Here is a 23445-nt window from a genome sequence, read left to right on the forward strand (position 1 = left end):
GGGTCTAATCAGTTGCACAGATGCACCCACAAGTGCACAAATAACACATATGATGTGTTTTTTTGCTGTTATATTACATTTTTGCTTCGGTTTTCAAGCTTTTTACACATGTCCTATTCCAGCTGACACAATATAGACACAAATCTGAAAGTACTTTTATTCAAGTCAAACATCCAAACTATTTTTGTTAGTTGCACAATTCTTTTTTAAGTTGCACATAAGGAAACCATAAGTTGCACACCACAAATCTATCTAGTTCCAATATGTTGTCAGGTTTGCCGCCACATACATTTTTTTCTATTTTTCAGTAGTTTCACATAGGGGGTTCTTCCAATTTTGGCCAAGATGACATACAACATGCGGTCCCATGTCTTCTCATGAATTTTTTTGTTTTTTCATGCATCAACAATCTTACAACTAGTAACACGTCTTCTTTTTGTTTTGTTTTTGTCTGCCAACCGGGAGCTGGATGGATGAGTTTTTAACAAACAAATTTTGCACAGAAGAAGTGATCACTAAGAAGCAATCTGCTACTTTGTCCTTTTCAGTTTTTTAGCCATTGTTTGCCTTCTGAACTAAAACATGACTACATTATACTCCCTCCGTTCCAAATTACTCGTCGTGGTTTTAGTTCAAATTTGAACTAAAACCACGACGAGTAATTTGGAACGGGGGGATTAGATATATCTAGTAGACTAGGTGCAACAAGCCAGAACATATGGCCTATATATGTTACATTTTTTTATTTTTAAGCAGGATGTTCATTTGTTTCGTGTGTGTGTGCGGGCGGGCGGGCATGCGCGTGCGCGTGCAATATGAAACAAAAGTTGGCTGGATTACCAAAGTTGCACAATATGCAACCTCAGGAACTTGTGCAAAAACACACATACAACCCCAGGAACACACAATGTGTTTGCACAAGTTTGGGTGAACCATTTGTGGAGCGGTTGTAGTCAACATGAAGATGAATTGGAGAAGTTGAATTCAAGGTGGAGAAGAAGAAGAGGAACATGTCACCTTGCTTCCTCCTTTTTTCAAGTTGAAGACCTACAGCAGCCTGGTATGTCCCACTTCTTTCCTTCTCTTTTCCACCTCAAAAACTGCATAGCTAATATCTTCTTGGTCTTCACCTTGACAGATCTTCCCTGAAAGCTCATGAGATAGAGAAGGCTCCCATGGCGTGTTCCTGGTTGCTTCTTTTGAGGAGAAGAAAATGGTGAGCGAAGCAGTAGGAGATGACTGGTGAAATCAGGAAGAAGGAAGAGAAAGGGAGGGAGGCGGAATCACGTGGGTTCAGAACTGGAGTGGGGCGCTGGGGACTGATGTTTTTTGTGCGGTGGGGTTGTCCTTTCCCTTTCTTTCCTTCTTCGGATTGGGTGGGGACAAAAACTTACTATATTTAGGAGGCCGCTCGGGACCGCTAGGGAGTCAACGGCCGCTCCCTAGATGCGTCCTATATATTTTCCGAGTTTGCTAGTAGTAGTACCTATAAATACAGCTTCAATCTTATATAAGTAGTGCATACACATGTTATATCTTCTGTGTTTACAGTTAACCTGCAGACTCAGTTATTCTACCACCATTCTCAACAAAAATATGATCCAAATAGCACTGGTTACACATCACCAAAGAATAAGAGCAAAATGACAGCATCCACCAACAGTTTCCAGAAAAAATAGTCCTTGATGCCCATCTCCGTTCGATCTAGCTGTTGACGACGGCGCAATGCTTCCTGATCTCCCCCTGAGAGCCGGTCTTGACCTGCACGGCGCCCAGCCTCGCCATGGACCGCGCGAACACCTGGAAGAACACCTCCGGCGGGCTTGACACGACGCCGGCGATGTCGGCCCGCGCCGCGGGGTCGGTGACCAGCGCGGCGTCGGACCGGAACAGGGCCCTGTGCTTGAGCACAGTGTGGTAGTAGCCGAGGTCGAACGTCAGGAAGCTGCCGGGGTCCATCTCCACCGCAGCGTCGCGGCCGCCCATCCTGCACTTGCGCTGCCGCAGGTTGGCGGCGTAGGCGGCGTCGAGGGGCGGGACGGTCCCGGTGCCGTTGCCGGCGGTGGGGTAGCTGTAGAGGCGGTCCGCGAAGGACGAGCAGTGGGCGATGCCGATGGTGTGCGCACCTGCACGGTTGCACCCCAGGCCCGATTCAGAGATACGTTCAACCATGCAAGAATTCAGTGTTTGTTTCTCTGTAATTTTTCCTTTTCATGTACTCGCTAAACTGAACTTCAGTGGGCTTATATTGCAACATTATTTTTGAAGAACTTTTTTTTTGGTAAAGTTAGTGTGGGAAAAAGAGATGGTTTCTGTTGGATTCTCAGCACATCATTGGTAATTGGTAAAGTCTAGTTCGACACATGCAGTTTCCTACATGGTTCGGAAAAAAAGTCTAGCTCGATGGTTGGGGCAAAATGCTAAAGTATGGAATAGGAGACGGGATATAAAGCAAAGGCTATTATCGGTTTGGACTTGATTGACAACACAGGTGAAGTAGACATGTAAGCATAAGCATGAGCTTGCCATCGTCAGAAATGGATGCCGTTCATAAAGCAAGCATCAGTGACTCCAATGGCTTCCAAAACTAGAGGAAGCAAAACGATGGGTTTACATTTTACTGAAGTCTGGAAAGTGACTGATTCGGTGTGGCAGCTGGTGCTCAGAAACTACGGTTGTTGGTGAAGGAATATCAGCCCATCTGGCTTGAGGCCGACAGATAAAGCAACGATTCTTCGTGCTGCTTTGCGATGCCCGATCGGCACACAAAGAATGGGCGATAACTGACAGCCTTTCGTCGTGTCGGTGGCTACCGCTTCTCGGATAATTTGGGGTGTTTGCCTCTGTTCAATCTTTTTAGCAGATGTTTAGTTTAGTAATCCGTGCGATCAGACTACGTACTACATGCATGCAGAGCTGGTTGGTTAGTGTAAGTGGCATGTGATTGTTAAGCTGGTGTAGTGTGTGTATGCTGGGGACGGACCTGACAGCCAGACGAGGTCGCGCACGTCGAGGCCCTTGCCGGCGAAGAGGGCGACGAGCTGAGGGAAGGTCATGGACGGCGACGGCAGCTCGCGGACCGCCTCCTGCATGGTCGACACCGTGCCGTCCCTCCTCCCCGTCGGCACGCGCCACGACGGCCCGCCCTGCACCGGAGACCATGTACACGTCAGTGGCGGCTACGGACAGATGACCAGATGGCGTACGTGAGCTGGGCTAAGCGCGGCGTACAATGGCGGCGACGGCGTCCCGGGCGGCGAGCGCGAGGACGTCGGCGCAGGAGACGACGCCGGGGCAGGCCTCCTCGACGAGGCCCTTGACGCGGTCGATGAGGTCGAACCCCCGCAGCGTCAGGTTCGGCGGCGCGTCCTTCTCCGCCGCGCCGGCGGCGGTGGAGTTGAGCAGGATGGAGCCGTCGCAGCCCTGCATGCATGCACCGACGCGGCGGTAAGTAAATTTGCGTGCAGCATTTGCGTTGAGTAACCCGCACGTATGGAATGGTCGTATGCACGTGCGTGCGTACCCTGACGAAGCAGTCGTGGTAGTGCGTCCGGAGCAGCGCGGGCGCGACGGTGGGCACGCGCCGGACGTGCAGCCGGACGTAGTCGCCCACGATCCGCTCCGCCGCCGGGCAGCTCTTGGCGTAGAACCCCATCCTCAGCTGCTGCGGCTGCTGCCGCCGCCCGCCGCGCACGCCGGCCGCGCCTGCGCCGGCACCGACGAGCATAACGGCCACGGCCATGGCACCGACGAGGAGCATCACCGGCAACGGCACGGCGGCGGCCATGGCGCGTCTGCCTGGTGATCGCCGCTCACTCTGTTCGCTGGTACTCTGGTCGACTCTCTGAAGTGGTATGTAGCAACAGAGGTGCAGTAGAGTAGAGCAGGGTCGGTATGCCGGTCGACGCTCGACTTGGGCTGCGTTATATACGCATGGCAGTGGAGGCAGCAGTACATCTGCGGGTATCGTTGTGTAGGCCCCTGGCTTACTTGGGAGTGAAACCAGCGGCGTGAGGCCAAGCGTGGCGGCACTGTGCATTGCTACACATGCACTCGAGCCAATGAGATGCCAACCTCTTTTTATCTCTTATAATTTCTTTTCGAGAAAACCACAACTCGCACATTGGCTCACACGACGCATGTTGCACAACTTGCACAGCTTAATAATTTGGATTTGGATGCGCCTCGTTATCATTATTATTATTATTTTAACATGGTACAATCGAAATCGCTCACATACACGAGCATACTACATTCACCCTATAAACGCACGCACGCTCACCCCACTTCTATAAGCATCACGCTCACCCTACCTCTATAAGCATCTTCGAGAGACTTAGCCGGCATAGAGAAGCTATCACAGGCGCCTCGTCTCCTCCGACTGAACAAACATCACCGAAAAGTTTGAAATAAATCAAGAAAAATGCGAGCATCAATGAAAATCTAAGACTTGAACCTTGATAGGCTGGTGATACCACTATCCTCCTAGCCGTCCGACTATAGATTGGTTTACGCCACATTATCATTACTGTATGGTTTATCCTAACCTTGGAATACAAGGAAATTCGAACTTGCCTCCATAGCAGGGGGTTGGAACAAACCTCGGAGCAATGTCTACTAACCATCCAAATCACGATTCTCGTATAATGTATTTAGATTAGAAAATTTAATTTAATATGCTCAAATTATTCAAGATCACACACACTGAAGCTAAGCATCAACTCCTGCAATCGCCGCACGCCTAGAGCGGCCAGCCATCCTAAACACAGCGAAAGCTACTCCCTCCATACCAAAATGTTATATGTATTCTGTTTTCGTTACGACAATTCTTTCATTAACAACCTTTCTACGAGAACTTGGTTCATGTTTATCGAAGATTGATGCAACATTAGCTTCATTATTTAAACATGGACGCATATTGCATGCAATTCTGAATTTCTATCTTTCACATGACAGCTTTGCTACTGAGACTTCGTTATGTCTCAGTCGATGCTATATTCCGTAGATCATGCATTGAGATCCGTACATGTTTTTTTCTTTTTCTTTCTTATATATATGTCACTTGACTGAGACCTAGCCACACCCTTCACATAATAATCGAGTGACTGTTGGTCAAAAACTTTGCCTTAATTCACTAAAAATATGATTGATCAATTGTGATCGTGTAAATTAAGGACCCCTTTGAAGACCAAGATATTTTTGTGGCTATGCTTGAAAACAGGTGTTGACCTTCCTTGGTCATAAGGAAGCAGTTGATGACCTGTCGTTTGGTTGTACTCTAGCCCAACTGATTTTGCCGGTGGTGATGTGTGCTTTGATCTCTCTAGACCCCCTGATATAGAGTTGGAACGACCTTGAAATCAAGTTTTTTTTTTATGCTTTTTGTTTTGTTTTTGGCATCTGTATCAATCTTAACGGGTAGAACATTTTGCGGAAAGAAGAAGAAATCTTGAGGAAGGTATGTCGAAGATCAAGATGGTGGTTCGCGAGCCATACGCTCCCTTACCTGGCCTGTGCCTTGCTCGGTTTTTTTTCTGAAACGGAGGTAAAAGATTTGTCTCATCAATTAATTAAGCAGAAGAGAATTACCTGGCCTGTGCCTTGCTCGGTTTTGATTCCCTGCCCGTGATCAAGGGGAAGCATGCATGCGGGCGCACAGTGGTGGCGCACCGAAGGCGCCGCGTGCGATCCGAGGCAGTTTCTAGAGGATGGGGCTTGCCTGCTCTGCCCCCGTACTCCCATCCGTGCTCCGCGCACGTCCTTCCGCATCGAACGGTTTTCGTTTTTTTCTCCCCGTGGCTCTTTCCTTCGAAGAAATAATTCACAAACAACCATGTATTCTGTGTCCTTCCCATACCCGTACGCACATATCTCATCACATCTGATTATATACCCGATGGATTCCACGGTGTGGTAGCAGCGGCTCCTAGTCTCAAGCACTACTCGCCATCGTACTCATCTAGCTTGGTTGCCGATGTTGTTTGGCGGCAAGCCGGAAGCAGCATCAATGGGAAAGCGGCTGCAGCGGCAATGAGGCTGTCGTCGGTGGTCGCCGCGGCTCCAGCGCTGACGGACAAGCAGACGAGCGTACTCGAGCAAGTTGTGCATGGATGGGATGTTCTCCTTGACCTTGTCCACTAGCTACACGCCTGTGATCTCCTCAAAGACGGCTAGCCGGCGGCGGCAGCACGACGAGCTCGCCGCGTCGGAGGGAAGAGGCAGTTCTCATGGCCTTGGGCTTGACGCCGACATTAAGAAGGTCCCATGTCCTCTTGGCACTAGGCCGGGAGTATCGCCGACGTCGACGAGGCCGACATGGACATAGCCACTGTGATAGAGCTCCAGTTTTAACGATGTGTGAGTATTATGGAAGGAAATTATACATAGTTGTTTGTGATTTTCTCTTCGAAGGAAAGGGCCACGGAGAGAAAAAAGGGGAACCGTTCGATGCGGAAGGAAGTGCGCGGCGCACGGATGGGAATACCGGGGCGGAGCAGGCAAGCCCCGTCCGTTTCTAGACCCCAGCCATGCAGCATGCGTCCGTCACGTACGCCAGTACGAGATTCCCACGGGCGACCAATCATGTGAGGAAAAGGAGAGAAGCGAGACGCGATGCGGCCCGGGCGCGCACCATGGGCACCAGCCACCAGGCCACCACCGTACCACCGTAGATCGCCGTGCGCCGGCCTGCAAGAAGCGTGTGCGGGAGAGATCTCCATGTCCTCCGGATCCGCGTGCCCTCCCCATTTCTTTCGCTCCCTTCTGCTTCCTTTCCATGTCTCCGCTGATGCTTTCCACGGCGATGATTGACGCATCATGCCAATCCCGGCGTCCACGTCGAGGGGGATGCCGGATGCGAGCGTGGATGGGGCCAACGGCGGATGGAAGAAAATGCAAGGAAAGAACATATGCTTTCCTGCCCTCGCCCCAAAGCTCACGCCCGGGGCTGAAGCTTCCTCCCTCGCAAAGGCTTCGTTCAGACTTTTACTTTTATGGTTCTTGGGCTCTCTAGGCGCTTTCACCGACCACCTAGACCTACCTCGTGGTTGAAGCGCATCAACGAGGCCGTGTTGCTGTTCGGCATGTTGCGGAAATCATAGTGTTAACGTTAGGATGCGTCAGCCAGGTGATGCATGGGTTGGATCGGCCGTCTCGGTAGCCGTTGGATGACGCGTGCGACGGTCGCCTGATTTTCGCCCGCGTCAGCTGCGGCAACACGAGTTGTTACGGGCCGTTAGCCAGTCAGTTGGATCGGCCGTAGCAAATATTACACACGTAGACCATGTTGCGGTCATCCATTGCAGTATGGACCATGTTGCGCTCACCTTCAGAGCTTGCATGACGTGGTCACTTATTGCAACATGGACCATGTTACGGTCACCCTCGGCAACATGGACCCTGTGCTTGTCAATAGGGACACGGTCTTGCATGGCCAGCAACGGCGCCCACGATGTAGACGACCTTGCAGAGCACCACCATCAGGCCTCGCACCAGTGTCGATGGCGACCTTTGTTGCAACGCCGCCTGCCTCTACAGCAAAGTTCTTAGACAGGGAGCACGGGCATCCCCCTGTTGAATGAGAGCACGATGACGGGAGCAATCACGTAAAGGTTTCATTGTATGTCCACCCACTTTCACGTTGCCTGCCCGATCGGTTGAAACGAAGTGTTTCCCTAATATCAATTACTGTCACCTACATTTTGAGCTGGATTGCTGAACAAGCTTCACTTGGGTGGGGAAAAAGGGGATGAAGAGTGAGCTCATCAAAAGCAAAGATGTCCCTCTTGCAAGTTCTGTTTTACTCCCTCCGTCCTGAATAAGTGTACATCTAGATTTTGTCCTAAGTCAAAGTTTTAAAACTTTGACCAACTTTATAAAGAAAAGTAACAGCATTTATGACACTAAATTAGTATCACTGGATTCGTTTTGAAATGTAGTTTCATAATGTACCAATTTGATGTCATATATGCTACTACTCTTTTCTATAAAGTTGATCAAAATTTTAAAACTTTGACTTAGCACAAAAGCTAGATGTACACTTATTCACGGACGGAGGGAGTAAAGTTATAAGCCTCTCTAGCAAGCAAAACGAACATCTTGGATGACTTGCTCGGAGGAGAAATGGATGAAGAATTTCGTATTTATATTGTCCATCCGAAGGATATTGGTTACTAGCCCCACACTCATGGGAAATACCGTTTCATTCCTAGATGTATATGCATCTGACGTGAGAAAAGAATCTGATTTTTTTTCTAAAAAACAATTGACCTTCTATTGTACTCGTATGGAATTTTCGCAAAAAAAATAAATCCCGTCGACTTCAGGCAAAAAACAAAAACTAAGGATAAAAAATGGGGAAACTCTTACCATCACCCGGTGGATCGCAGCGGCGCATCCGCCACCTCCCCTGTGTTACAAGTGTTCAAGTGAGACCCCGCACTCAAACGCGCTTTTGCAACAAGAGCTATGTTTCTGAAACATGTGTAGTGTTGCAATGGTCTACGACGAATCTACGTTTTGTAACAAAACTTCTCTTATAAAAATTTTCTGCAACAAGACCTTGATTGCAGAAAACATTAAACTCAGTTGCAAAAAATGCAACAAAACAACTGTTGCAAAAAAATTCTGCAACAAGACCTATGTTGCAGAAATAATTCCGCAACAAGACATATGTTGCAGAAATATTTCTGCAAGAAAACCTATGTTGCAATGGTGGGGCGCACCCGGCCGCTTGATGCGGCATCTGACAACTCGCGACCCGGCTGATCTATTAAAAAGATTAGCCGGCGGACGCGTAGCACGTCCCTAAAAAATGTGAATAGAAACTTCTATATATAGTGTTGTTTTTGTTTTCTTCCATGAACAATATCATGGAATATTTTTCTTGGCCAAACTGTTCATGCGAAGGTTAAGTTTATTTCAGAAAAGTTTCAGAATTTTTTAACTTCCCATACTCATCAGCTATATCTTATACAGTTATATCTTATACAAGTGCATTGTCGAAGTACAGTACGCAGCCAGGAAATGAGTTAGAATCTCACTAGCATGCATCTGCAAGCTGAGCATAGCTCAGATACAGCTCACCTGGATTCATCGATGTTTGCATTTTTCTGAGTTTATTTTCAGATTTTTTTCTGAGTTTATTTTCAGTTTTTTCAACGATGTCAATCTTAAGATATTTTGTCGGCTCAAAGGTGCTCATATGTTGGGGTGTGCGTGCGTGCAGGGGCGATTCTACTGGGGGGCTTTAACAGGCTCAAGCCCCCCTCCAGCACTGTAAAATTTGTTTCTACTACTAATTTTAAGGCCCAGCCTAGCTACTTGCAGGCCCAATCCAACACATATTTACATGACCCAAGCAGCCCAGCCCGCCCTCTATTTTTTTCTAGATTCGCCACTGCATGCGTGGATTTATAGGTGTGAGTGCGTCTGCGATTGTACAGTAAAAAAACTCACATGTCTTAACAAAATGAAATATACTGTTGCTTCAAAACAGAGTACTTTCATTGCAAGATACACAAATCCAGAGCCGCAGCAGCATCCAAATCTAGCATTTCACCTAACGAGTTCGCATCAATATTCATTCAAAATCCAAAAACTAGGACCTACAGCCCAGAAACTGCAAAGACAAATGAGCACAGGCACATTACTTCAAAGTTGACTTATTCATACTTAACGGTGCAGATGTACCTGCAACTGTTTGCACCAAACCACAGGACTCGATGGTCCATTAAACCAGACACAGTACGACTTCACACAAACGAGACAGCACTTGAACAAAGGCGCACCCACAGGACGACACAGGGTACAGCAGCAGCAGCAGGTCGAGCGATAGGGCAATTACTGACCACCACGGAGGCGGAGCACCAGGTGAAGGGTGGACTCCTTCTGGATGTTGTAGTCGGCGAGGGTGCGACCATCCTCCAGCTGCTTGCCAGCAAAGATCAGGCGCTGCTGGTCCGGGGGAATGCCCTCCTTGTCTTGGATCTTGGCCTTGACATTGTCGATGGTGTCAGAGCTCTCAACCTCAAGGGTGATAGTCTTTCCAGTGAGGGTCTTCACGAAGATCTGCATGCCACCACGCAGACGCAGGACAAGGTGGAGGGTGGACTCCTTCTGGATGTTGTAGTCAGCGAGGGTACGGCCATCCTCCAGCTGCTTCCCAGCGAAGATGAGACGCTGCTGGTCTGGAGGAATGCCCTCCTTGTCCTGGATCTTGGCCTTGACATTGTCGATGGTGTCAGACGACTCCACCTCAAGGGTGATGGTCTTGCCCGTCAGTGTCTTCACAAAGATCTGCATCTGCAAAGAATAATCGCAGATAGGATGGTAAGAATAAAGAAGCAGACCAGGCAAACTCACAATGATGGAACAACAAATACTAATGCATGGACAAGCTCACAATGATGGAAGAACAAACACAAATGCATGGACAAGCTTCTACAAATGTTTACAGATTTCATTGATCTAATGATTTAACATAGCTGCCAGACATGCTTATTATCTAAGAGAAACCTAGCTTCAGGGTAATAAATCAAGCACATCTGACACTAATCTACATGTATTCGCTATCTCAAAGATTCCAGAAGCTTCAGGAAAAATAACAATCTGCAATCCTGGGCCTACTAGGACAATCTTGGTACAACAGCAATCTGATAAAGAGCGACAGATCAGGCAGTATCTGTGTGTGGAGAAAAATTTATCGCGCAGCAACTATTTAGGATCATAAAAAATTTACCAAGCCAGAACGGAACTGTAATAATAGATAAAACATGCATAGACTAACATATGAGACCATATGGCATCAGGAATTGACCCGGAAGACAGATAGACCTAACCCTTCTGTCAATTTTTTCAGGGCTTGTTGAGCTGTGCCCTCAGCATTAACCCTTTGACTACCTGTCTGTGCTAGACCTTCGTGTGTTTGTATGTTTGAACCTTGTTGGATGTTTGGCTTGGGCAGTTGCTTTATAATATAAAGCGGGGCGAAAGCCTTTTTCGGTAAATTACAAAATAAACACAAAATCCGTACAAATTCGCTAAAGCTTATAACCAATCTAACAACGCAAATAGATAAGCCAGAGACTCAATAGACATATTTTCTTCATCAGAGATATAGCAGCGAGCAAACAGGTTCACGCACATCCAGACTAACAATTTTCTCACGGATTTCCATATAGCTGGTGGGCGTGCTATCAGAACGAAACCTATCTTCAGGTCAAAACCAATCCACAATCTTAGGCCTGCAGATCAGGCAGTACACGCGTCTGGAGAGAATTTTATATGGCACACAAGCTACTTGGGGGAATCTATCAAGCAGGAAGACGCACTAGAACATAAACATGCATAGATTAACATACGAGACCACAAGTCATCAAGGAATTCATCCTGATAAAAAATTAGCACACGCGAAATCCATACGAATTCGCTAAATCTTCACCGATCTAACCACAGATCGGAGCCAAATTCGACAGCACTAGACGTCCAGCTATCACGGAGCACCATAGAAACGTAGATCCAGACGATACAGGGAGAGGGGGAGCAAGCGCGGTACCTTGAGGCGGTGGGGAAGGAGGATTCGACGAGCCTCGGGTCGATTGGAGACGAGATTGGTGGGGATTTGTTGGTTCCGTTCCTGGGAGCGGTGGCGAGTTTCCAATCCTGAGGCGAGGAAGGGGGCGGGTATTTATGGCGGCTGGTGACGGGCCGGGTGGGGGAAAAGTCCCGGGCCGTGACGATCCGACGGGCGCGGAGGATTCGAGAGAGGACGACCGTCTACCCCGGGCGGGGTTGATGGCCGTTAGCCACCCGATCACGCCGTTAGATGGACGTTTCGTCCGTGTCGCTGGTAAGTATGGCCCGCTGGGCTGGTCTGTGCAGGTGTGATGATCGTAAGTTGAGTATTACAAAAAAAATGCCATGTTAATTAACTCTACTAAAAAATGCTATGTTAATTAACGTGTCATTTTGTTCCACTCCTAGTATAGAAAAGAATAAATTTCCAGTGAGCTACTTTTGACTTTTTTTTAGCATCAGTACAGACACAAGCGCTCATATACACGCGCATACACTCATCCCTATGAACGCACACACGCACACCCTACCCCTATGAGCACCTCCAAGAGACTGAGCCGGCATATCATCTTGAGATTTACGAAGTCACCGTAGGCGCCTCGTCGTCGACGGGAACGTCTCCTCCCACTGAAAACGCATCGCCGAAAATCCTGAAATAAATTCAGGAATAATGCGAGCACCAGGATTTGAACCCTGATGGGTTGGGGATACCACTGTCCACCTAACCATCTCAACCACAGGTTGATTCGCAATGAGCTACTTTTGACTTGATGGGTTCATACTTTTGCATAGTTTGTGACGGCAAAGGAACACATTTTTTTATTTACAAAAAAAAAACACTTGGCATACTCTAGAGCAGGTGAATTCATACTTAACGAATGGGTACTTTCCAAATATATTATACTGATCATTTTTTACATACATTCATGGACGATTAGCTGGGATGAATGAGTTTATACAGGACCACATGTAAGTAACGAATAATGCAAGCTGGCAACTTGGCATACCTGCACAAAATAATACTCCCTCCGTTCATTATTATAGGACACTCGAACTTTTTTTCTAAATCGATGTATGTAGACAAGTTTTAGAATGTTTGTTCAGTCATCTTTGTATGTATATAGTCTATATTAAATTATCCTAAACATCTTATAATAGTGAACTGAGAGAGTTCTAGTGATTGCTTGGTTGTTCTTATCTGATACTTCCTCTGTAAACTAATATAAGAGTGTTTAGATCACTATTTTAGTGTTCTAAACACTCTTATATTAGTTTATGGAGGGAGTATTTGTCATATGGACTCGTTTGAGCTATATGCATAGAGGTAGGGATGCAAGAGCGGGTCCGCTCAATCCCGCAAAATGCGGGAGGTTAGGTTAAAATGTACTGCAACAATCAAACAACTCAATGGTTAGGACTCAACCACAACTTGCACATTTAACAGGTTAGTTTGTTGGTTTACTTGCATCCTTACATGGAGAAAATGAGGAATGATGCATGTCCCCGTTGCCAAAACCTCCTTTGTTTTCTCTTGTTGCTTTCTCTTTTATAGGCACGGATAAGGGACAAGTGTTGGGAGTACTTCCTAAAATTGCACTTCTACATTTTAGGTTTTTGCTCTCCCGAAAACCGCTGGACATCATATTACGATTGTATTACTCCTATCTCTCCAAAGTTCAGTATATTACTATATTTTTCGTATCTCTCACAAGAAATACAAAATTGGCAGGACCAGGGCATGTGTGAATTGTTTGATTGAACTTTCTGTTTATTAAGGAACAGATAAGAGTATTTTGTAGAGCAGGACATATATGCACACGACATCACTTTGATTGCGGCAGGAAGCTGCAAATGTACTCAACTAACTATATCGTGCAAAATTAGCAACTGGCGGCTAGTGATTGCCATCTGTTGGCATAATAGACCAATGCAACAATAATATTTTGCTTAATCAATGAAACGCCGACCGTTGCCGGATTTTAAAAAAAAAATATGTGAGACTAAACCGATGTGAATGAGACGTGTTGCTGTTTTATAATTTCAGCTCGGCGCTACCTTGGATTCGGTCAAAAAAAGCCAAAGCATTCTATATGCCCACTCATAATTCCCATGTTAAACAAGTATAGGCGCATAATGATTATGGTGCCGGGTCAAGAAATTGTGCACTTGTTTTGCCAAGGTGTATCCATATTGCATCCATTTTGAACGATGCAATGCAACAAAGTGCAGGGCTTTCCATTAAAAAAAGTATCCAAGTATCCCCAAGCTATGTTATGAACGACAGTGCTAAGCGGCGCGCAACGACCCGTTTCGAATCTTCCTCCTATTCGCTTCGTCCTCCTCCTGACATTGAGCCCTTCTTCTTTCCCTCAAAAATTGCTCCGGGCACAAGCACCGCCAACTTCCACCATAACCAACCAAGTTGACAACACCACCCGGTTCACCGGCCTCGCTGCCCTCACAACAACCTCCCCCGCTAAAAAAAATCACCCTGTCATCACCAGTTGCAGCACCCAGCGGCGGTCGCCTCAACTCCTCCGCTCCAGAACCAACACCCACCGGTTGTAGCCTCCCTCACCATGGGTTGTAGCATTCCTTAACCACCGACCGTAACATCCATCGCCTCCGATTCCAGCAAAAATCCTTGGTGCGCCACGGCCCCAAGGCAACATATTTCGACAGCGGTGGAGCAGGAGCTAGGGGAAGAACGAGAGGCACCCAGCAAAATGAGTTAGCGCCGCTAATCAACGACAATGCATCTAACTTAGAAATATTTGTGTTCACCTGCCGTCATGCAGACTACACACGCAAAAAAAAGAAAAAACTGGAACAAGAATTTTAACACAAACCGACCACACAATAACGCAGCAGGGATCCCACAAAGGATTTCAAGAAACAAGATAGAAGTATAAAATTGCATCATCCAAATCTGAACAATGCAGCCACCGGTTTCACAGTAACATTCAGAACCTAGGAAATTAGCATCTTTAGTCCAGAAAGTCACAGAAAGCCACAATATATCAAGCAAGCAATTCAAGCACAATCTATAAACAGAAAGGCCGCAATAAGATCATTGCCAGATCAAAACTGCAAGCAAACAATTCAAGCACGATACAGAACCAACAGCAAATTAGCGCAAGCAGATTTATCTGAAGTTCACTTATTCATTACTTAAGGATACTGCTGTGCCAGCAACAGTTTCAACCAACATAACATGGGGACTCGATAGTTTTCAAACCAACACATAGGACTGACACAAACGAGAAAACAGTTCAAATGATCGACAGGGCACCACCAACCGGACGACCAAGGATAAACCAGCAGGTACAACGCCAGGACAATTACTGACCACCACGGAGGCGGAGCACCAGGTGGAGGGTGGACTCCTTCTGGATGTTGTAGTCGGCGAGGGTGCGACCATCCTCCAGCTGCTTGCCAGCAAAGATCAGGCGCTGCTGGTCCGGGGGAATGCCCTCCTTGTCTTGGATCTTGGCCTTGACATTGTCGATGGTGTCAGAGCTCTCAACCTCAAGGGTGATAGTCTTTCCAGTGAGGGTCTTCACGAAGATCTGCATGCCACCACGCAGACGCAGGACAAGGTGGAGGGTGGACTCCTTCTGGATGTTGTAGTCAGCGAGGGTACGGCCATCCTCCAGCTGCTTGCCAGCGAAGATGAGACGCTGCTGGTCCGGGGGAATACCCTCCTTATCCTGGATCTTGGCCTTGACATTGTCGATGGTGTCGGAGCTCTCCACCTCCAGAGTGATGGTCTTGCCAGTGAGGGTCTTCACGAAGATCTGCATGCCACCACGCAGACGCAGGACAAGGTGGAGGGTGGACTCCTTCTGGATGTTGTAGTCAGCGAGGGTTCGGCCATCCTCCAGCTGCTTGCCAGCAAAGATGAGACGCTGTTGGTCAGGGGGAATGCCCTCCTTGTCCTGGATCTTGGCCTTGACATTGTCAATGGTGTCAGACGACTCCACCTCAAGGGTGATGGTCTTGCCCGTCAGTGTCTTCACAAAGATCTGCATCTGCAAAGAAGAATAACAGATAGGATGGTAAGCATAAAAGAAGCAGATCGGCAAACTCACAATGATAGAACAACAAATACTAATGCATGGACAAGCTTCTATGGCAGCAGCATATTTTTTCATTTAAAGATATTAATGACCATAGGTCCATGTATGTAACACAAAAGTCAAAAGATTACATTGATCTAACAATTCCACATAGCTGCCAAAACATGCTTATTATCTAAGAGAAACCTAGCTTCAGGGTAATACATCAAGCACATCTGACACTAATCTACATGAGCTTCAGGAAAAAAACAATCTACAATCCTAGGCCTATTAGGACGATCTTGGTACAACAGCAATGTGATAAAGAGCAACAGCTCAGGCAGGATCCGCATGTGGAGAAAAAATTATCACACAGCTACTAATTTGGATGATAAAAGATTTACCAAGCCTGAACGGAACTGTAATAGATGAAACATGCATAGATTAACATATGAGACCATATGGCATCAGGAATTCACCTGGAAGAGCGGATAGACCTAACCCTTTCAGTAAAAATTAGGAAATAAACACAAAAGCTTAACCAATCTAACAACGCAAATAGATAAGCTTATACATCAAGCCAGAGACTCAACAGACATATTTTCTTCTTCAAAGAGATACCAGCGAGCAAATAGGTTCATGCCTTCATGCACATCTAGACTATCAATTTTCTCACGAATTTCCATATGTTGGGCATGTTATCAGGATGAAAACCATCTTCGGGTCAAAACCAAACTACAGTCTTAGGCCTATTAGGACGATCACGAGCGACAGACCACGCAGTCCACGCGTCTACAGAAAATTTTATATGGCATACAAGTTTTATGTACTACTTGGGCGAATCTATCAAAACATACGAGACCACACGTCATCAAGGAATCCATCCTGATCTACCCATTCAATACGAATTAGCATACGCGAAATCCCTACGAATTCGCTAAATCTTCACCGATCTAACAACAGATCGGAGCCAAATTCCACAGTACCACGCGTCCAACGAGAGCACCACGGAAACGTAGATCCAGACGATACAGGGAGAAGAGGGGAAGGAATCGCCGTACCTTGAGGCGGTGGGGAAGGAGGATTCGACGAGCCTCGAGTCGATCGGAGACGAGATTAGCTTGGGATTTGTTGGTTCCGTTGCTGGGAGCGGTGGTGAGGATTGGAGGAGGGGAGGGGGTGGGTATTTATGCCGGCTGGTGACGGGCCGGGTGGGGGAAGTGACGGTCCCGTCTGTTTGGTGCGTGCGTCTCCGCCACGCGATCTCCGCGAAGGGTCCGACGGGCGCGGAGGGTTCGAGAGAGGGCGGCCGTCTACCTCGCGTTTGCCCCGCTCACGCCGTTATCTTTTTTTTTTTGGAGGATTAAACTCACGCCGTCAGATGGATCGTTTCGTCCATGTCCATGGCGCGTATGGCCCGTGTAGGCGTGATGATTGTAAGTTGAGTAGTTCTTGATTGACGTGCTAATTGTTATGTTATCTTCTAAAAAAATTGATAATTGCTATGCTAATGAACTCTACTAAAAAATGCTACCCACTCTGTGTACATCCGTTTCAAAGACAACTAATATGAATCGGAGAGTATATTAATTAACGTGTCATTGTGCTCTACTCCTTATTATATAGATATAGAAATAAAATTCCGGTGACCTAATTTTGACTTGACGGATTCATACCTTTGCAGAGTTTGTGACGGCAAAGGAACACACTTTTTGTTATTGTGAAGGAACACATTGGCATACTCTAGAGCAGGCGAATTCGTACTTACCAATGGACACCCTTCAAATATCTTATACTGATCATTTTTACACACATCCATGGACAATTAGTTGCGATTAATTAAAACTAGAGGCTAACCCGCGCTTTGTTGTGCCGTTCTTCGCTCAAGGATTTTTTTTAGCAAATTATTGCGGCCGGTTGTTCGTTTGGCTTTCCGGTGTTTTCTTGGGTTTTATTTATGTTCTGATTTTGTTTTTTATCATTCGTATATCATGTTGAGGTGTTGCTATAGGGGGCATTTGTTTTGACAGGAGAGTGGAGTTGTTTAATTCGTTGTTATGGTGTCCCTTTTCACATTTCAGCCTTGGTGTCAATCATTAGTCACTGTGTGAGCCCTTTAGTAAGGCTCCAATTCCACACTGAAACCGTAGAATTAATGTTCTAACATTCACATAGTCCAGCCCGCGAAACTCCCACTTGCTCAGCTCGGCTCCCTGTTTCACTTGCTCGCTTGCATTTTTTGCTCTTTGCTCCACTGCTATCTTATAAAAGACTAGCTACCGTTTATTTTTGAAAATAGTTTGTTAAATCAAATATGTTCACAAATTTTAAAAATCTTTAACTTCTAAAAACATTGCAAACTAAAAAACTTACCCATTTCTAAAAGTGGCCAAGAATTTAGAAATATTGGTGGATTTTGTAAAACATTCTAAAATTTCAAATAAAGTTCATGGATTTAAAAATAAAACTTCAAAAATATTAACGAATTGTAAAAATGTTCTACAATTTTAATGATGTTCAATTTTTTCAATAAATGGTCATGAATAAGAATGTGAAAAGGGAAAATTTAAAAATAGAGGAAAACCAGAGGAAAATAATGAAAAGAAAAACAAAACCCATCAACCAAATGACACACAACCTTATAGGCGGACCCCCAATGACCCCACAAGTCTCGATGCACCAAGAGGCTTAAATTCTAGGAAGCTTAGTATCTTAATAGATTATATTGGACCACTTGTAAGCAGCGAACAATGTAAGTTGGCATACCTGCACAAAATAATAGTACTAGTGATTTCTTGGTTGTTTTTATCCGATATTTGTCATATGGATTTGTTTGAGCTATAGGCATGGAGGTACGGATAAGTGGCGGAGCTACACATAAGAACATAGGCGGGCCAAATTAAAGGGAAGTACAAGTATTTTACTCCGATGCCCCATCTGCTCTCATATGCTAGATTTTCACTAAACCTGGGCAGGCCATAGCACGGTTTTGCTTGGGTGTAGCTCCGCCGGTGGTAGGGATGCAAGAGCAGGTCCCCTCAATCCCACAGAATGCAGGAAGTTGGTTTAAAATGTACCCCAAGCATCTAACAACTCAATGACTAGACTCAACCGCAGCTTGCACATGGAGCGGGTTTAATTGTGGGTTTACTTCACTGGCATCCTTACTTGGAGGAATGGTGCATGTTCCTGTTGCAAAATCTCCTTTGTTTTTCTTGTTGCTCTATCTTTTATAGCCACGGACAGGTGTAAGTTCCTAAAGTTGCACTTTCACATTTTAGAATTTTGCTCTTTCCAAAACCACAAGACATCATATTATGATTGTTAACTCCTATCTCTCCAAACCTCATTAGATTTTTGTATCTCACAAAAAATACAAAATTGGCAGGACTAGTGCATGCATGAATTGTTTGACTGAACTTTCTATTTATTAAGGAACAGATATCTTGTAGAGCAGGACATCTACTTGGATTGGGACGCTGAACCAACCGATGCACTCATGCTCAACCATCTGGTGCTCTGGACAACTCAACTAATTAGTGCAAAATTGGCAGCTGGCGACTAGTGATTGCCACTTGGTGGCAGCATAGACCAACACGACAATAATATTCCAAAATTGATACTTTATACATGAGATTAAACCAATGTGAATGAGACCTGTTGCTGTTTTATAATTTCAGTTCGGTGCTGAGACCTTTGGATTGGATCAAACAAAAGCTGAAGCATTCTATATACCCACTCATAATTCTCACGTTCAACAATTACAGGCGCATAATGATTATGGTACCGAGTCAAGAAATTGTGCACTTATTTTTGCCAAGGTGGTGCCTTCTCGATAAGATCGGTAGACAGTGTCAGCCTCATGTGTAAGCAGAATTCACAAAATATACATTTGAACACACACGCACGCGCACGCAGGTATGCACGCATGCATACATTCTCCAGGGGAGGGGGGTGGTCCATTTTGCATCCTCTACTATAATTTTTTTATCCATATTGCATCCATTCTGAACGATGCAATTTTATTCCCCATGCAATAAAGTGTGGGGCTTTCCATAGAAAAAAAGGTATCCTTCCCTTATAAATTAAGCATCCCAAGCATTGTTATGAATTTTGATTTGAATTTTTGCTCGCAGTGCTAAGCGCCGGTCGACTGGCCCAAATTTCAGCAGGTTGGCACGCAGCGGCCTGTTTCGAGTCTCCTGCACCATTGGATCTTCCTCCTATTCGCTTCGTTGTGTTGAGATAGGTGCTATCAGTTCAGTTACTCTTTTAAAGAATTTCATGGGTGAAGCTGATTTTTTCACGAATACGCACAGTTTGTGTGTCATTTCATTGATAGAAGAAAATAAAATAAGTATACGGGGTACAACACAAGTCATGAACACAAGATGGCGTGAACAAGGTGCCCAAAGCAGAGAGAATGGGTGCTCGGCCCGAACAAGCAAACAACATAGCAAAACCCCTAACTTGAGAGGAAATCCTAGCCTACGCAGCAACCGACAACCACAAATTCATAATCGGGGACGTCGCGAGCACACAAGACGACTCCTACAAGAAGGATAACGACGTCATGGCGTCATCGCCGTCCGATCCAAAGAATCAGACCTAGGGTTTCCCCTGGTGCTCAAAGAGGGGCACAGAGGGAGGCCATGGCAACGGATCCAAGAAGGGGACGACACTCGCAAGTGTCGTCGCTGCCAGCATCAGCAAGCCGAGCAGGGATTTCTCCTTGGCCTTAGTCTGAGCAATCCCATAGCCTCTGGACCAAGAACCTGGAGTTGGAGGTTAGACGTCGGTCAAAAACTGCCATCACAAGAGGGGGCCGCGCCGGACACAATGAGCCTTGGACATGACAGGGGACGAGGCATCGAGGTGGTCGGGGATGGGGAGGCGGCAGGGCGGAGAGGGCCGACGCAGGGCCCCAACGGCGATGCCGACACCGGCGAGCCCAGAATCGGAAGGCGACGCGGATCCAAGCCACCGGGGCCAAGGTCGTCCGGTGTCATGAAATTGTCACGGCAGATGTCCTAGTGAAAGGACTTAATCATGGAGCCATCGCAACTAGGAAGCTTAAAGGGGTTAAACGGGACAAAGGACACGAGAGGTTTATACTGGTTCGGCCCCTTGCGGTGAAGGTAAAGGCCTAGTCCAGTTGAGATGGTATTGCTAGGTTTCGATGACCGAGGAGCGAATACGCTTAACCTGCCTCTTGATCTGTTGTTTCTTGCCCTAAGCCGCCGCCGGGTCGTCCCCTTATATACATGGGTTGACGCCCTGCGGCCTACAGAGTCCTGGCCGGCTCATACAACGTGTCTGGCTCGGTGACTGTCGGTGTCAAAACCGGCGGATCTTGGGTAGGGGGTCCCGAACTGTGCGTCTAGGCTGGATGGTAACAGGAGGCAGGGGACACAATGTTTTACCCAGGTTCGGGCCCTCTTGATGGAGGTAAAACCCTACGTCCTGCTTGATTAATATTGATGATATGGGTAGTACAAGAGTAGATCTACCACGAGATCAGAGAGGCTAAACCCTAGAAGCTAGCCTATGGTATGCTTGTATGTTGTGGTTGTTGTCCTACGGACTAAAACCCTTCGGTTTATATAGACACCGGAGAGGGTTAGGGTTACATAAGGTCGGTTACAAAGGAGGAGATATCCATATCCGTATTGCCTAGCTTGCCTTCCACGCCAAGTAGAGTCCCATCCGGACACGAGACGAAGTCTTCAATCTTGTATCTTCATAGTCTAACAGTCTGGCCAATGGAGATAGTCCGGCTGTCCGGAGACCCCCTAATCCAGGACTCCCTCAGTAGCCCCTGAACCAGGCTTTAATGACGATGAGTCCGACGCGCAGTATTGTCTTCGGCATTGCAAGGCGGGTTCCTTCTCCGAATACATCACAGAAGAATTTGAATACGAGGATAGTGTCTGACCTTGCAAAATAAGTATCACATTCCACCGTAGAGAGAATAATATTTTCGCAGATCTAATTTGCTGACTTGTCTTAACAGTATGACGTCATGTCATGGCCCAGTGATTATTCGAACCGTTCCCTTTAACCAGCCCCGCACATAACGCGAGGCAGTTTTTCAACACGTCTTGTCAAAGCAGAGATCGTGTCCCCTTATTGCGGGATTCTCATCAATACGGGCGTGGGTAACCCAACCGCGCCATCAATTGCGGCGCTTGGGGGATAAGCGAGTTTTACCAGGCAAGTGGGGACGCTTAGCTTCGTCCGCCCATTTAAAGGGATAAGGATTCACCTTTCCATCCACGCCTTCTTCCTCCTTTGCTCATCCGTTTTCGCACACTCGAGCTCTAGCGCCCAAGCCCACACTTCCCACCTCAACCTTCTCCAACCATGTCCGGAGCGGGAGGCAGGTGGATGGTCTCCTCCGTCACGGAGGGAGACATCAAGAAACTGAGGAGAGCCGGATACCTGCCCGACGACAGCGCGCACCGGCTCCCAGATGAGGGGCAGCTCATCCCCACCCCTAGGCCCCACGAGAGGGTAGTATTCCTCACCCATTTCCTCCGCGGACTAGGATTCCCTCTTTATCCATTCGTCCGGGGGCTCATGTTCTATTACGGACTGGATTTCCACGATCTGGCCTCGAACTTCATCCTCAACATCTCGGCGTTTATCGTCGTGTGTGAGGCCTTCCTCCGCATCTAGCCCCACTTCGGCTTATGGCTGAAGACCTTCAATGTCAAGCCGAAGGTGGTGGGCGGCCGCCAGGCAGAGTGCGGAGGCGCCATGGTGGGCAAGATGCCCAACGTAACATGGCTCGAGGGCTCCTTTGTGGAAACCATAAAGGGGTGGCAATCGGGGTGGTTCTACATCACCGAGCCGCGCAACCCTGTATGGGCGGCGGCCCCCGAGTTCCGATCTGGCATCCCCACGCGGCTCACCTCCTGGGAAGAGAAGGGCATGTCCTGGGGTAGTTCAGAAGAGCTGACCGGACTCCAAACATGTATTCAAAACATGGTGAACAAGAAGCTCAAGCTTGTCAACATAGTCCAAGTTATGCTCATCCGCCGGATCCTCCCGTGCCAACAACGGGAGTTCAACTTGTGGGAGTTCGACCCAGCGCAGCACCGAACTCTGAACAGGCTCTTAGACACGACTCATGAAGATTCCTGGAGGGTGCTGTTCAAAAGTGCCGAGGTCCCCCCTCCTATTACTGAGGATCGCGGATTCAGCGCGAAGCGCCAAGCCAGTGCGGTAAGCTGCTTTACCTTTCACAGGATACTTTTTTTATAGATTGACTCTATGCGAGATCTAAACTCCCATACTTTTGACAGGACTGGCAGAAGATGGCCGGATAGATCGACTGTCCGGCTCCTTTGCCTGAAGGCCCCGCAGACGCTCTTCTGGCGAAGATGTTGACTCCGGCCCCTTATACGGTGCCGGAGAAGACCAAGAAGGCCAAGGGAACCTGTTGGGGATATTACTACTGGGCATAAACCGGCCTACCTGGGCCGGATTAACTCCATCAGTAGTTCAAAGGTGTTAAAGCCCAAAGAGGCAGATAAAGGCCCAGGGCCCGTAGTCGGTTTACAACCTATAGCCGTATATCAGCTTTGTGCATATACTTGTAATATAAGTTAGGAACAAGGAGAGACCAACCCGGATACGAGTATGAACCGGTGTTGGGACTCTCTGAACCGGCAGGCGTCACCCATGTATATAAGGGGACGACCCGGCGGTGGTTCAAGGACAACAGACAACAACTCGAGACATAGGCGAAGCTTGTTTGCTCCCTAGTCATCGAAACCCCATCAATTCCATCACAACTAGACGTAGGCTT

General features: G+C 47.1%; 2 protein-coding genes across 4 annotated transcripts; both read right to left on the reverse strand.

The window, feature by feature from the left end:
- Positions 1-1483: 1483 nt before the first annotated feature.
- LOC125513965 (peroxidase 3) lies at positions 1484-3904 on the reverse strand. The gene is made up of 4 exons (XM_048679201.2): positions 3524-3904; positions 3232-3423; positions 2984-3146; positions 1484-2126 (listed from the first exon to the last, which is right to left on the reverse strand). The coding sequence occupies exons 1-4, from the start codon at positions 3785-3787 to the stop codon at positions 1705-1707; spliced, it is 1041 nt and encodes a 346-aa protein (XP_048535158.1). The 5' UTR covers positions 3788-3904; the 3' UTR covers positions 1484-1704.
- A 5742-nt stretch (positions 3905-9646) lies between these two features.
- Positions 9647-16906, reverse strand: LOC125515986 (polyubiquitin). Of its 3 annotated transcripts, XM_048681467.2 has the most exons (4): positions 16694-16906; positions 14924-15605; positions 14108-14109; positions 9647-10302 (listed from the first exon to the last, which is right to left on the reverse strand). In XM_048681467.2, exons 2-4 carry the CDS (start codon positions 15603-15605, stop codon positions 9841-9843), a joined length of 1146 nt encoding a protein of 381 aa, XP_048537424.1. In that variant the 5' UTR covers positions 16694-16906; the 3' UTR covers positions 9647-9840. The 3 variants fall into 3 exon arrangements, with proteins under 3 accessions (XP_048537424.1, XP_087383011.1, XP_048537423.1); XM_087526885.1 differs by lacking the exons at positions 14108-14109; positions 16694-16906 and having other exon boundaries at positions 9647-10254; positions 15102-15605; XM_048681466.1 differs by lacking the exons at positions 14108-14109; positions 14924-15605; positions 16694-16906 and adding an exon at positions 11555-11735.
- Between the last annotated feature and the right edge of the window lie 6539 nt (positions 16907-23445).

This window comes from Triticum urartu, chromosome 6A (assembly GCF_056163025.1).
Source record: "Triticum urartu cultivar PI428250 chromosome 6A, HENAU_Tu73, whole genome shotgun sequence".
Taxonomy (NCBI): domain Eukaryota; kingdom Viridiplantae; phylum Streptophyta; class Magnoliopsida; order Poales; family Poaceae; genus Triticum; species Triticum urartu.

Coding starts and splice junctions, on each gene's coding strand:
- LOC125513965 (XM_048679201.2), bottom strand. CDS start 3,787: ATGGCCGCCGCCGTGCCGTTGCCGGTGATGCTCCTCGTCGGTGCCATG. Junction 3,424..3,523: donor ACCACGACTGCTTCGTCAGG/GTACGCACGCAC, acceptor GCATGCATGCAG/GGCTGCGACGGCTCCATCCT. Junction 2,127..2,983: donor CGACCTCGTCTGGCTGTCAG/GTCCGTCCCCAG, acceptor GCAACCGTGCAG/GTGCGCACACCATCGGCATC.
- LOC125515986 (XM_048681467.2), bottom strand. CDS start 15,605: ATGCAGATCTTTGTGAAGACACTGACGGGCAAGACCATCACCCTTGAG.